The sequence below is a fragment of the Streptopelia decaocto genome, assembly GCF_964273445.1.
Source record: "Streptopelia decaocto genome assembly, chromosome: 16".
Classification (NCBI taxonomy): domain Eukaryota; kingdom Metazoa; phylum Chordata; class Aves; order Columbiformes; family Columbidae; genus Streptopelia; species Streptopelia decaocto.
Window position 1 is genome coordinate 11,920,919 of NC_138671.1, and position 13,950 is coordinate 11,934,868.

Below are 13,950 nucleotides of genomic sequence, written 5' to 3' on the forward strand. Positions count from 1 at the left end.
GCAAATCCCCGACAGAGCTGCTCCCTGTCCCCGGGGAGTGCGCTGCCCGTCTGCAGGGACGCGGTGCCGGTGCCAGGTCTCCAGCCTGGCTCCGAGCTGCGTCTCTCCCAGACGCGCTCGGGCGGGTGCAGCATCGTGCTTGGCTGCATTGAGTGCAAGTGCTGTTTCTCCCCTTTCTTGGAATTAACCTGTGTTAATGAGGTTTATAGATGTGGTGAGAACACACGCACTCAGAGCAGAGGAATGGCGTGCCCTGGGTAAGGATGTGACGTGTTTGCAAGGTGGCAGAGGAGGAGGGAGGGATTTTTTTCTCTGTAATTATTACAGCAGGATGGGAAGATTTCAGGTCAGTGCAGCTGTTCTAAGAAATCCCATGTATTTTGCATCCTTTAAGTGATTTTCATAACAACTCACGTCCCCGCTGGGATGCCCATCTCACTAACAGAGAAAATGGGAGCATGGTTAAGGCTCAGCTAATTTTCCATGTGCACAGCACAATATTTCCTCTCTCCAGACATTCTGGATGGTACTTGGGCTCCTGGCATGTTCTCCTTGCCAACCCCCACTGGAAATCATCTTGTTTAACAACAGAGCCATGTTTACAAGGAACTGGGATCAGGACCAGTGCAATTGGTCCCATTAGAAGTGAGGGTGCAGGGACAGCAGCAGGGTCCTTTCCGGAGTGATCTGGAGCACAGAATTGCATCTTTTGTCCATAATCCAGACCCAGTACCAACAGCACAAACTGATCCTCCCTGCTGCAGCCAGCCTTGCTCCCCAGGGAATTACAGGGGGAGATTAATGCTGTGTAATTAAGCAAGCGGAGGCCGTACATGGGGCGCCTGGTGCGGCTGTAAATCCACAACATTCACCCCTTGCTCCTCATGCCCGACCGCAGCCGACACACATCGGACAGGCAGCACGAGGAAGAGAGGGAAGATTAAAAACTACAACATTATAGGAAAGTTAATCACATTTTTTTGTCAATCACAAGCACGGTTTGAGGTAGTTTCCCATGGTGGGGACGAATTTCCACCCCTTGATGATTCATCAGGCTCATTTGATTCACCGTGTGGCTGCAGGGCTGTACGTGCACCCGCAGACCAGGACCACGCTCTGTGTCTCCGGCCAAGTATTAATAGATATTTGGGCTGTCTTTGTGCCCGGCTCACCCAGCTGAGCGCCCTTCAGGGCATGCCCGCCTCCGATGTGCATCGCTTTGGAGCAGGCACTTCAAACACAGTCTGCTTTTGTTTGCTTTCTGTGCAAACTCTGATTAACGGGCAAAACGTCTGTCTCTTTTTTTTTGTTTCTGACCACTGGAGGAATGAAAATGAAGACTGGCAGTCCCTGATTAACCATTACCCTTTCCACGGCTGTTCCCAGTCCTGGGATCATGCTCTGCTCTCCTTTGCCACTGCTGTACAGATCACCCGCTGTTGCCACTGTATTAAAAATAAGCCATGGTAGACTAGATGCAAGTTGATGATGATATTATTGAATGCAAATGGGATTTTTTTAATCTTCTTGCTGGAATTATGTTTTCCTACCTGGCAAGACAGGCAGCAGGAGCACTTGCCCACCTGTCCCACTTGCAGCAGGACTCGGAGAAGTCATAGAATCACAGAACAGTTTGGGTCGGAGGGCCCTCCCCAGCTCCCCCAGTCCCCCCCTGCCATGAGCAGGGACATCTTCACCAGCTCAGGTTGCTCAGAGCCCCGTCCAGCCTGGCCTGGGATGTCTCCAGGGATGGTTCAGCCACCACCTCTCTGGCCAACCTGGGACAGGCTCTCACCACCCTCAGGGCCAACAATTCCTTCCTCACGTCCAGCCTGAATCTCCCTCCTTTAGTTTAAAGCCATCACCCCTTGTCCTATTGCAAAATTTCTGGGACCAAACCAAGCCCATTTTTATTACTGAAACAAATCAAATCGTAACTCTCCCACACGCTGGGGCAGTTCTGGGTTGTTCAGTGGTGTAAAACTGGATTTTCTTGAGGGATCCCATAGCAAGCCCCAGAAACAATGTCCCAGGAGTGTGAAAGGGGCTTTAGCATCACACTGCCTTGGAGCTATATCCCAGCAAGAGGAGATGACAATGATGACAAACGACATTCGCCCTATAATTACGGCCAGGCTCCGATGCAGTGAGTACTGCTGCATTATTAAGAGCAACCAAAAATACTCCCAGCTTAGTCATTAGCTGGCCTGAGCTGCGCAGCCAGCGGCTGCCGGGGCTGTCTCACCCCTGTGCTCGCAAGGGGAAAACGGGAGAGGCTGGAACGGTTTGCAGCTGTCTGCACATCCTTCGTTCTGCGTGGGGGAGGCCCCAGGGTGGGCAGAGCACTTCCAGAGCCTTTGGGCTGCTGACGGGGAAAATTGCATTAGGATAATATTAATTGCCTTAGTGTAAGTGTAAGAGCTTACTCTAAGCCAGCAGAGCAGGGAAACCTGCAGTCATAGCTTCGCTTCATACCCATGGTGGGATCTGGGCATCAGCCTTGAAAAATGGCTTCAAAGCGGAGGGTGTGAGGAGGAGGGCATGAAGGTGGGGTGGGCTTTGCAAAGCCCAGGCTGGAATCTCGCACAGCTCCCCACCGGTGCTGCCACCAAGACTGTGTCTGAAAGCCTGTGGACCAGAAGTCTCCAGAAATGTTGTTTGACATCTTTATGACATGACACGGATGATGGGGCAGGGTGCACCCCTAGCAAGGGGGCAGATGCCACCACGTGGGGAGCAGTGGCTGATGCTGCCATCCCAAGGGACCTGGACAGGCTGAAGAAATGGGCTGAGAGAGACCTGGAGACATTCAGCCAGGGTCTGTGCCCAGTGGTGCCCCTGGGGAGGGACAGCGTCAGGCACCGGGACATGCGGGGGTCACCCAGCTGGAAAGCAGCTTGGCAGAGAAGGCCCCAGGGGTCTTGGAGGACACGAAGCTGACCATGGGCCAGGCCTCAAGTTGCCCAGGGGAGGTTGAGGTTGGATCTGGGAACAATTTCTTCCCCAAAGGGCTGTGGGGCATTGGAACAGGCTGCCCAGGGCAGTGCTGGAGTCACCAGCCCTGGAGGGCTGGACAGACAGAGATGAGGTTCTCAGGACACGGGGCAGTGCCAGGGGTGGGTTATGGTTGAACTTGATGATCTTGAGGGTCTCTTCCAACCCAAATGATTCTGTGATTCTATGGGCCAGCAATGCACTCTTACAGCAAAAAGGCCACCACCTTCCTGAGCTGCATCAGGTAGAGGGCAGGGGACAGATCCTGCCCCCCTGCTCAGCACCGGGGAGACACATCTGGCTGTTGTGTCCCATGTTGGACACCCCAGTAGAACAGAGGCATGGACATGCTGGAGCACGCTCAGCCAAGACTGAAGGCCTGGAGGATCTCTGCGAGGAGAAGAGGCTGAGAGAGCTGGGGCCATTCAGCTTGGAGAGGAGGTGGCTCAGGGAGATGGCAGCACCGGCGGGGAGCTGTGCGAGATTCCAGCCTGGACTTTGCAAAGCCCACCCCACCTCCATACCCTCCTCCCCACACTCTTCACTTTGAAGCCATTTTTCAAGGCTCATGGCCAGATCCCACCATGGGTATGAAGCGAAGCTATGACTGCAGGTTCCCCTGCTCTGCTGGCTTAGAGTAAGCTCTTACACTTAGGCTAAGGCAATTAGCTCTGCTCCCCATCCTCCTCTCTGTGATACGGGATGTGTCCCGCTCCTCCCCGCAGTTTTCACACCGTCTGCAGAGAAGCGTTAGCAGAGAGACAGGAGCAATCGTTATGATTTCCTCCGGCAGATCTTCCCAGATCTAATAACCCCAGCAGTTTATTGACTTCTCTCACTTCTGCGCTGGCGTGTTTGCCTTGCAGCTTTTCCAAATACACGTCTGCACCAAAAAATACCTCATGAGCATAATTTCTTCTAATTCTTTGAATTAGATACATCCAGGGTCTGATTCAGCAACACAACCCTTTAATTGAGCGATGCTTTTCCCTGTCTCTTGCAGCCGGGTAGGCAGGAGCCGGCTCCATCGTGGCACAGGGACCAGACGTCCCCGCTGTAGCGGGGCCAGCATGGGCTGCTCTGCTCCCCCAGTGCTCTTACATGTTACATTTCTCCACGAGTTTAGTCCCAAAATGTGACTTTGAGCTAAAATCCAAAGGCCCTGGCAATCTCTAAATGGATTTAAAGATTTTTTTTTAGAAGTCAGAATATTCTCCTTTGTCTTGGTCACATCACATGTGGGTTTTTTAGCTGACCCTTCCCTACTGTTTCAGATTTTGGGGCAGAAAGGTCTCACCACCTGCTCCTGAAGGGATCCCAAAGCCTTGGAGCATTCTGCTTCGCTACAGACGTCTGAAAGACAGACAAAGTACCAACGATTTTGGGTCCGTATGAAGTGGTTTGAGCTCACGTTGGGTCCCAGCTCCCCAGAGTGCTGACACGGCTGCACCAAAGCCCATCTGTGCTCTTCCCCCCTGAGTTGTCTTCAGGAAAAGGGGCATTCAGCTGCTAAAAGTGAAGTTTTTTCCCTTCTTTTTAATGCACACTTGATAAGAGATAGTACAGGGACACAACACTGTGGGTCTTTTGCTTCAGTTTATTCTATAGATTGTGAAAAGAAACCAAAGTTTCATCAAGCAGCTCAAGAAGACAATTGCAACATTTCATCATCCCTGGGAGTTACTTCTTGTTATACTGCTTGTCTGGTGACCTGGACTCGCAAATCCCAGGGTGATTTTGTTTTATTTTCTCTATTTTATTATAAAATGTGATATAATATTTTTTTGGTAGCATTAGAGCCATTAATCTTTAAAAAACTTGCTGTAGGAATGGGTGTTGCCCTGAAACACTATCGGTGTCCAGGCAGGCGGCCATGGGTTCTGCCTGAGCTCACCCGCCAAAGAGGAAATTTTACATAGCATTTAAACTTTGCAGCTCCAATTAATCCCCATGGCCATTTATTTTCCTGTTGTTTGAGTGATTCCTTTGTATTGTTTGGCTGCCATGGAAAAGAATGGTGTCAGTCACTGCAAGGCTGGTCAAGCCCCTGCCAAAATCCCAGTCACTACGTCACCTTCCTGAGCAAAGTTCCCCACTGCGGGCACCCAAGCCAAGAATTTAGAGAGATCAGTGGGAAGAGCAGGGACGAGACGTGGTGGGACGGGGTGAACAAGTGAGTCATTGCCAGTTGCTTTTTGGTGATTTGGGAGAGAGTTGGTGCATATGTGTATGGAATTGCAGCGTGGCCGCAGAGAGCATCCCGCAGAGCCCAGCTGGGACGAGCCGGGCTGGCAGCACCCAGCATCCCTGGTCTGACACCCATGAAATGTCCCACTTCGTGGCTAAAAAAGGGTGCAAGTGCAGCTGGTCCTGGCTGTTCCCATCAGCCCTGCCCAAACACAGTCCTGGCTCTGCCCTTCACCCAGCGACCGGACACTGGGGGATGTTGCCTTGCTCTGCTCCAGGTGAGCATAATAATTCAGGTTCTAGAATTATTAGTATTCAATACCCTTAGCCAAGGGTCTCCTTCCACTGCAGAGAAATGCATGAAGTCGAACCTCCACCCTCTTTTCCTCTGTCCCTGTCCTCCAGGAGAAATCCCACCCTTTGCTGGGAACTGGCTTGTGACCAGCTCGCTTGGCCAAGGGCTGCGAGCGCTCCTGACCAGAGGTGTGGCGGCTGAGCTGGTGCCAGATGTGCTCGTGTGCAGCCAGATGCGCTTGTGTTTGGAGCGAGATGCTCCAGAGCATCAGAGGAACCCTGAAGTGGCTGGAGGAGCCCATGGAAATGTTAACCCCACGCTTGCAACAACCGCAACGCCTTGGGCTGATGTTCCTGAAAAATCCAAATGGAACCTCAGGATCTTTCAGAATAAAATTGTTGTTTTTCCCAGGACTGACCTATTTTCCATCAGAAAGGCATTGGATGGAAAACTGTCACCCAACAAGTACTTGACCAGCTGCACGTGCCCCGCTCCCTGGGCTACCTCAGTTTCCCTTTACAAGAACGTCCCCTCTTGCGTCACTGTACTGGTAAGCGAGGCAGTGACAAGATGAGCAATGACCTGGTGGTGACACGTGAGCTTTTGTCAGGGTGGTGCCACCAAAACAGAGCACTGAGCAAAAAGTGATTCAGCTGCTCTCCCCCTGGCAGCCCACGGGGTTTTGCAATGTCCTGTGTCAGCTCTTTGACACAACACGTTGGGGGCCGGTATGTGCTTGTTCAAGATAAACCTGAGTCTCTGTGTCACTGACCTTCCGGGGAGGGGCGGGGGACGTGCAGGTGGCCCCAGGGATGCAGGAGGGGCTGTGCCTATACAGAGCGCCAGGCAGCACCGAGGCAGCAGGTCTGGACCTCTCTCTGCTCACCGCTCTGTTGTGATTTTCTCCTTGGAAGGGGATTTTCTTGATTTTTTCCCTGCTCAGTGGCACATAGTGAGATGGATGCTGGATCGGCTGGGGTGCTCGTTACCCTCCTTCTCCTCTCCATCCTGTGGTTCCTGGTCTGGAGAACCAGCAGGGTGAGAAGGCGGCTGCCCCCGGGACCAGCCCCATGGCCCATTCTGGGCAACCTATGGCAAAAGGACATTGTGCCCCTCGACAGGACCCATGCGAAGGTAAGAGAGGAGGTGGTGGTGCTGGACCCACTCCCAGCCCCAGCAGGGCAGCAGGAGAGAAAGCAGGAATATCACGTATCAAAAACAAAGGGGAATTGTGTATTTGCCTAAATCCCTGCTACTGGGAGCATAATCACTACTGTTATGGAAGTCCTTCTCCTCCTGTAAGGGACTTGTGGTGCTGATACTAATCCCTCTTGGGGCTGTGGCACTGCCGACATCCAGAGCTGCTTCCTCGGGATGATGCTTTGAACCCTCGAAGTGTCATCGGGATCAGAATCCCGCAGGGACTGTTCTGGGTGGGGGCAGGGGGAGGACACCGGCTTCACGAGAGGTGCTTCCTCTCCCTGCCAGTGCGTTCACCAGCATCGTGGCCACAAAACCAAATTTAAAATTAAATGGATGTCTGGGATGCAGGACCCTCATCCACAACAGCTTTCCCATCCTCCTGCAGCTCAGCAGCACATACGGCCCCGTCTTCACCATCTGGCTGGGGCTGAAGCCGTCAGTGGTGCTCTGCGGGTACGAGGTGGTGAAGGATGCTCTGCTGGGCCACTCCGAGGAGTTTGGAGGGAGACCTGAAATCCCTCTCCTGGTGCAGCTAACAAAAAACTATGGTAGGTGTCTGGAGTTCCTCTAGGCACTTTATTGCTCTCTGGGTGAGCGCAGGTGTCTAAAAAGGCCACCAGCATCCTGGCTGGTAGCAGCACTGGTGTGGCCAGCAGGCCCAGGGCAGTGACCGTCCCTGTGCTGGGCACTGGGGAGGTCAAACCTTGAATCCTGGGGGCAGTTCTGGGCCCCTCACACCAAGAAAGGCCTTGAGGTGCTGGAGCGAGTGGAGAGAAGGGAACGGAGCTGGTGAGGGGCTGGAGCACAAGTGTGATGGAGCGGCTGAGGGACCTGGGGTGTTCAGCTGGAGAACAGGAGCTGAGGGGAGACCTTCTGATCTCTGAACTGCCTGAAAGGAGCTTGGAGCCAGGGGGGTCGGGCTCTGCTCCCCAGGAACAAGCGCCAGGAGCAGAGGAAACGGCCTCAAGTTGCGCCAGGGGAGGTTGAGGTTGGATCTGGGGAACAATTTCTTCCCCAAAGGGCTGTGGGGCATTGGAACAGGCTGCCCAGGGCAGTGCTGGAGTCACCAGCCCTGGAGGGTTGGACAGACGGACATGAGGTTCTCAGGACATGGGGCAGTGCCAGTGGTGGGTTATGGTTGGACTCCATGATCTTGAGGGTCTCTTTCAACCAAAATGATTCTGTGATTCTCTGATTTCAACACCCATTTCCCACTCTACAAGTCCCTCCAACTATTGACCTCTTGTCTGAGGACAGCATTAAGTCCAGTTAGTCAGTTGCAGCTTTGTTTTGAGCTTTTCAAGGACTCTGTGTATGCCCCAGGGTCATGCCCTGCCTCAGTGCCCTGCTGCTCCTCAGCCAAGCTCCAGGCAGGGTCCCTGTTCCCGAGGAGGTTCCGTGGGGTGGGCAGGTGAGTGGTCTCCACTGCCTCCCTCCAGGTTTTGTCTCCAACAATGAGGAGAAGTGGCGGGAGCTGCGGAGGTTCACGCTCAGCACCCTGCGGGACTTCGGGATGGGGAAGAGCTCCATGTCGCAGCGGGTGCAAGAGGAGGCCCAGCACCTGGTGAAACTGCTGGAAAAACTCAAAGGTGACAAGTGTCCTGTCCACTCTGGTCCCCAGCGCAGGTGGAGGACACACAACAGCCTCATGAGATATGTGTGGTTTCTGGAGCTTTTTGCAAACACTGTTGTGGATGGTTCTTGTAGAGAGGGCTTAGACCATTGCCATCCCACCCAGAGAGGGCAGGAGGGACGTGGTATGGTCATGGCTTGAAGGCCAGGGTGGAAGACCCTGCATGGGGTGGGGGACCACTGAGGAACATTTCATGACGAAAGAACAGAAATAGAAAACTAAACTGTGTGGCATTAAGAATGCACAAATACTGCCCTGGTGATGGGGGGTTATTGGGGTAATGTCCTCTTCTCTAACAAAACTGAGCTGCTACCAGTGCCACCACCTCTTCTGGGGCTTCCTGAATATCAGAGGAGGTGGTGGCTCAGTTGTAGGCTGACCCCTCTGCCTTCGATGTGCAGGGCTGGTGAGGGGCTGGTCACGATCCCTGAGGGGCTGGTTGCCACAGGGAGATGCTCTGCAGCCCCCCACAACCCCAGGGCACATCAGGGGGAGCCCAAAGCCCCCGCAGGTACCTCTGCTTTCCTCAGTCCCGAACACTTTAGGAGCAAGGAGGTAGATTTAGGAGCCCACAGTTCAGGAGGGCTTTTTGCTTTGGCTGTTAGACCTGGCAGACTCAACCAGGGCTCAGAGCTCAAAGGGAGGGGGATGAAGGGTGTTTTCTGTGTTGAAGCAGTTAAATAACTGTTGGTCTTTTGATGCCTTTCTTGACCCTTCTGTGGCTTCAGGAAGCACCTTTGTGCCAATGACGATGTTCAGATATGCAGTTTCCAACGTGATCTGCTCTGTTGTCTTTGGAAGCCGTTACAGCTACAGCGACAAGGTCTTTCTGGAGCTACTGAACGTGATCGGGAATTACATCAGCTTTTTCCTCTCCCCTGTCGCCGTGGTAGGCATCCTTCCGTGCTCTGTGCCCTCCTGTCCCACATGCTTGGGCGATCAAAGGATGCTACTTTGGCTTTGGTAGTACGGCATGGATTTGGGGCAAGGTGTGGGAGGCTCTGTCTAGGCACCTGAGCCCTCCTGTGTCTCCTTCTCCTGCAGATCTACAACACCTTCCCCAACATCATGCACCACCTCCCAGGGCCACACAGGAAAGCCCTGGCCGAGTGCGAGAAGCTGAAGGACTACATCCGAGAAAGAGTGGAGCTTCACAAGCTGACGCTGGATCCCAGCTGCCCCCGGGACTACATCGACTGTTTCCTTCTGAGGGCTGAGAAGGTAGAGGTGGTGCCAAGCGGGGTGAGGGCTGCCCTCCAGACCTGCCTGCAGATGGTGCTGAATCCCCTCCCCACCACATCGTTGCAGGGGAAGAGCAGCCCGGACACCATGTACAGCAATGAAGACTTGGTCATGTCGGTATTCAGCCTCTTTGGTGCTGGGACAGTGACCACTAGCAACACCCTGGTCTTCTTCCTCTTGGTCCTGGCAAAATACCCCCATATTCAAGGTAAGGGCAGCAAAATGCAACTGTTTCCCATGCCTGAGGAGGCCATGGTACAGCAAAGGTGCAGCCAGAGAGTCCCAGCCCTGGAGGTTCCTGTTCAGGAAGAGACCAAAATCATCCTGCTTGGGTCACCCAAGGGTGATAGCCATCAGATAGAGATATGCACAGGTCAGAGGGTAGTGCTCCCTGTCCTTGCCCATGCAGATGGCCCTGAACTGGCCCGCCAGAGATGCCTTGAACCTTGATCTGGGCAGGTGTGTGGACCGAGACTGTTATTTCTGGTCTCTGCCTGGAGTTACACCAGGCTGCTTCCTCTCTGCTAGGTTGTCCTTTGGCTCTAAGACAGGTGCCATGGGGTGCAGTAAGAAACCAAGGGGGTGGCTCTGCATGGCCAAGACCGCAGCTCCATGCCTGTCCTTTCCCCAGCCAAGGTCCAAGAGGAGATTGATGCGGTGGTGGGCACCGGCCGTGCTCCCAGCACGGAGGACAAGCTGAGGATGCCGTACACCAACGCCGTGATCCACGAGCTGCAGCGCTTGCACAAGTCCCGCATCGAGAACTTCCCGCGGATGATGACACAGGACATCGTGTTCAGAGGCCACACCATCCCAAAGGTGACGTGGCCCTGGACTCTCGGTGACCCTAAGGGGAGGGGTGGCAGGGAACCTTGAACAAGATTTGCTTTTGCCCCTGGACTATTTGCTCACTTGTGAAGGTCCCAGGTCTTTCCCAATCCTTGGTGTGGAGAGATGGTGATAACCTTTTAGCTGAGGAGCAGAGAACTGCTGGCAGTTCTGCCCACACTCATGTCCCTTGCCTGTTCTGGAAAACATCTCTTGTCACCAGGCAGATGTGCAGGGCTGCTGGGGCTGGGAGCTGAGCTTGCCCTGGTGTGGGGCCACGCCAGCCCCCATCTCAGCAGATCATAGAATCATAGAATATTTTGTGTTGAAGGGACTGTCCCAGCTCCCCCAGTGCCCCCCTGCCATGAGCAGGGACATCTTCACCAGCTCAGGGTGCTCAGAGCCCCGTCCAGCCTGGCCTGGGATGTCTCCAGGGATGGTTCAGCCACCACCTCTCTGGCCAACCTGGGCCAGGCTCTCACCACACTTTGTGCAGTGAGAGGGGTTTTAACATAAATCAATGGGAATAACTCAATAATTTCTGTCTCATGAGCCACACAAAGACTGGCAGGACCATGGAGGCAGTGGAGCCCCATGTTGATTGTCCCTGCCTGGCACAGAGCCACCTCTCCGGGATGGCAAACAATGGTAGGACAAGGGGTAATGGGATCAAGCTGGAACACAAGAGGTTCCACTTAAATTTGAGAAAAAACTTCTTCTCAGTAAGGGTGACAGACACTGGAACAGGCTGCCCAGGGGGGTTGTGCAGTCTCCTTCTCTGGACACATTCAAAACCCACCTGGACATGTTCCTGTGCGACCTCACCTGGGCGTCCCTGCTCCAGCAGGGGGATTGGACTGGATGATCTTCTGAGGTCCCTTCCAATCCCAAACATACTGTGATACTGTGATGCACACCCAGCCTCCCCTGCTCCCACCCGATGCTCCTCATTCAGCTCAGCAGAGCCGGATGCTGCAGCGCCTGTGTCCCTCCTCACTCCCCTGCCCTGGCCCTCTCCTGCAGGGCACAGCTGTTATTCCGGTGTTTTCTTCTGTGCATATGGATCCAAGCCAGTGGGAAAACCCCAAAGAATTCGACCCAGGCCACTTCTTGGATGAGAAGGGCGAGTTCAGGAAGCGCGAAGCCTTCATGCCTTTCTCAGTAGGTCAGTGCTCAGCCCTGCCTGCAGCGGCTCCACTCTAGGGACCACAGAACTGGTTGGCACCAAAGTTATACCTTTAATATGAGCTTTCTTGCCCTTTTATGCCCTTTTTTCCCCAAATGCTGGGTGAGGCCACCAGCCTGGTGCTCACCCTCCCCTTTCTGTGTCCCCAGGGAAGCGGATGTGCCCTGGCGAGGCGCTGGCCCGCATTGAGCTCTTCCTCTTCCTCACCACGCTGCTGCAGAGCTTCACCTTCCAACTGGCTGTCGAGTACAAGGAGACGGATTTATTCTCCCTATGGCTCAAGATAGAGAGAGGGGTGATACTGGGCGAGTTCTTTGCTATTCAGCGCATGGTGTCCTCTTAAGCAGGGAGCAGAGGGGAGAAGGAAAGGCTCATCCAGATGTTTTCATTTCTTCCCAACCAGAGCAAACCGCACAACCACAAGCACTACAGCAGCAACCGCCAAGCAGAAGGGTCCATTTGAACTTGTGCTGGATCTGCCAGGCAGCTCTGCCACCACCTCCACGGGCATCCCAGCTGCCAACCCCTGTATAATCACAGAATCATTTTGGCTGGAAGACACCCTCAAAATCATCAGTTCCAACCATTAACCCACCCCTGGCACTGCCCCATGTCCCTGAGAACTTCATGTCTGTCTGTCCAACCCTCCAGGGATGGTGACTCCGGCTCTGCCCTGGGCAGCCTGTTCCAATGCCCCACAGCCCTTCCCATGAAGAAATTTTTCTTAATATCCAATTTTCCCTCCTGCATCCCAGTAACATGCAGAAGACAGCACTAGTGTTCCTCCTCCTGTATCTACGGGCTCCGGTTGAGCCTCTGGCTCGTTGTGGAGCCTGTGGCTCCCCAGCTCAGCTGGGCGCTCCCTCCTTTTGGTACTTCTGCAATAAAGACAACCATCCCAGCTGGATGCTGGTGTTTGTAAGGACACTCGTGATGTCTCTGGACATGCCTCAGTGCTCAGGCAAGGTGATGAGCACCCAATACCTGTGCTGCCCTGCTTTGTCCCCTCTCTGTACCCGCCAGATTGACACAAGGTCCATGGCACTGCAAGTCACACTCACTCCACATCCCTCTGCACAGGGATGAAGCCCCTGTGAAAACCCTTTAGGGCATCCAAATGTTACAAAATGATGCACAGGGGGAAATGTGCTGCAGGAAAAGGGAGCTGTGCTTGGAAACAAGGAGTATTTTGCCATCAAAGTCCCTGCTTCCTTCTCAGGGTGCTCCATATGTCATCTGTGCTTGTGCTGCCTTAACCAGCCCTGCACAGAGAGGGATTTACTTGTGAGCCCCAGACACGCTCCAGCCTTTATTCCAAAACATCAGGATTTTAAATAAAAGGGTTTTTTTTTTTCTTTAAATGCTTGAGCAAGAGAAAAAGGAGCCAGACACATGCCCACCCTGCCTGGCTTCAGCGGCGGCCTGGGCTCCTCCTTCCACTGGCAGGCAGCTGAACGTGTCTTCAGGCTTCAGAAAACCAATATGTTGCCCATTGTGTCCAGTTCTTCCCAGTACAAATCTCCCGGACACAGAACTTCACCTCCACGTCTGTTCCCAGGCTGTCTTCATCTTCCCAAGGTTCTTTGTGTCCCAGGACAGACTGAGCCAGGAAAACATTCTGTTTGTTTCAGCTGATTTGCCTCCCCAGCTTTAATCTTCACGTGAATGTTACACATCTCAGGAATTTATTACCTGCCTCTAATCCCCATGGCTCTGACCACAGAGAATGAGGGTTCCCCAGCCGTGGACAGGCAGAAACACCTGAGCTCAGCAGCAAAATCATTTCAGCTGGGGAAGGAACCCAGCTTTCCAATGAAAGGGCTGAGCTGCAGCTTAGAAGAGCTGGAGCTTGGGAGGAGTGTGTGGGAGAGTAGAATAGCTTAAAAAAATATATATCAGTTTGCTCTCCCGGGTGCTGGGCTGAGGTCCTTCATGTCAATATTTATCTCTGACAAATAGCTGCAGGTGTCAGTTCAGTGCTGTGTGCTCACGTGCAGCTGGGAAGGTAACTCTGGGTTATCTGAGCAGAGCTGGCAGGGTGGGATGGGCTCCTGGTCCCCCTGGCAGGGCGCAGGTTTGGTGTGGAGGTGACATCTCAGCAGTGGGGCTGGGGGGCTCTGTGAAAGCCAGGAGGCCATGGGGGGTTGTATGAGGGTCTCAGGGCTGGTTTTAGTAGGAGCTGCCTTATCAGGGTGCTTGCACCTTCTTGTGAATGTGGAGAAGGGGACAGAATGGAATCTGCCCCAGGGAGAGGTGGCTGCTCCCTCCAGAGCCCTCTTGGAGGAATGTGAGATCTGGGGTCTTGAGAGCTTCTCTCAGTGCTGGGTGCTGTAATCCCAAATGGACAGTTTTGCTAGAAAATATTATTTATGAGATACCACT

General features: G+C 53.6%; 1 protein-coding gene across 1 annotated transcript; it reads left to right on the top strand.

The window, feature by feature from the left end:
* Positions 1–6,433: 6,433 nt before the first annotated feature.
* LOC309446969 (cytochrome P450 2C5-like) lies at positions 6,434–11,911 on the top strand (the record flags this gene model as incomplete). Its single annotated transcript, XM_082067201.1, has 9 exons — positions 6,434–6,610; positions 7,065–7,227; positions 8,119–8,268; positions 9,041–9,201; positions 9,357–9,533; positions 9,621–9,762; positions 10,186–10,373; positions 11,406–11,547; positions 11,718–11,911. 9 exons carry the CDS (start codon positions 6,434–6,436, stop codon positions 11,909–11,911), a joined length of 1,494 nt encoding a protein of 497 aa, XP_081923327.1.
* Between the last annotated feature and the right edge of the window lie 2,039 nt (positions 11,912–13,950).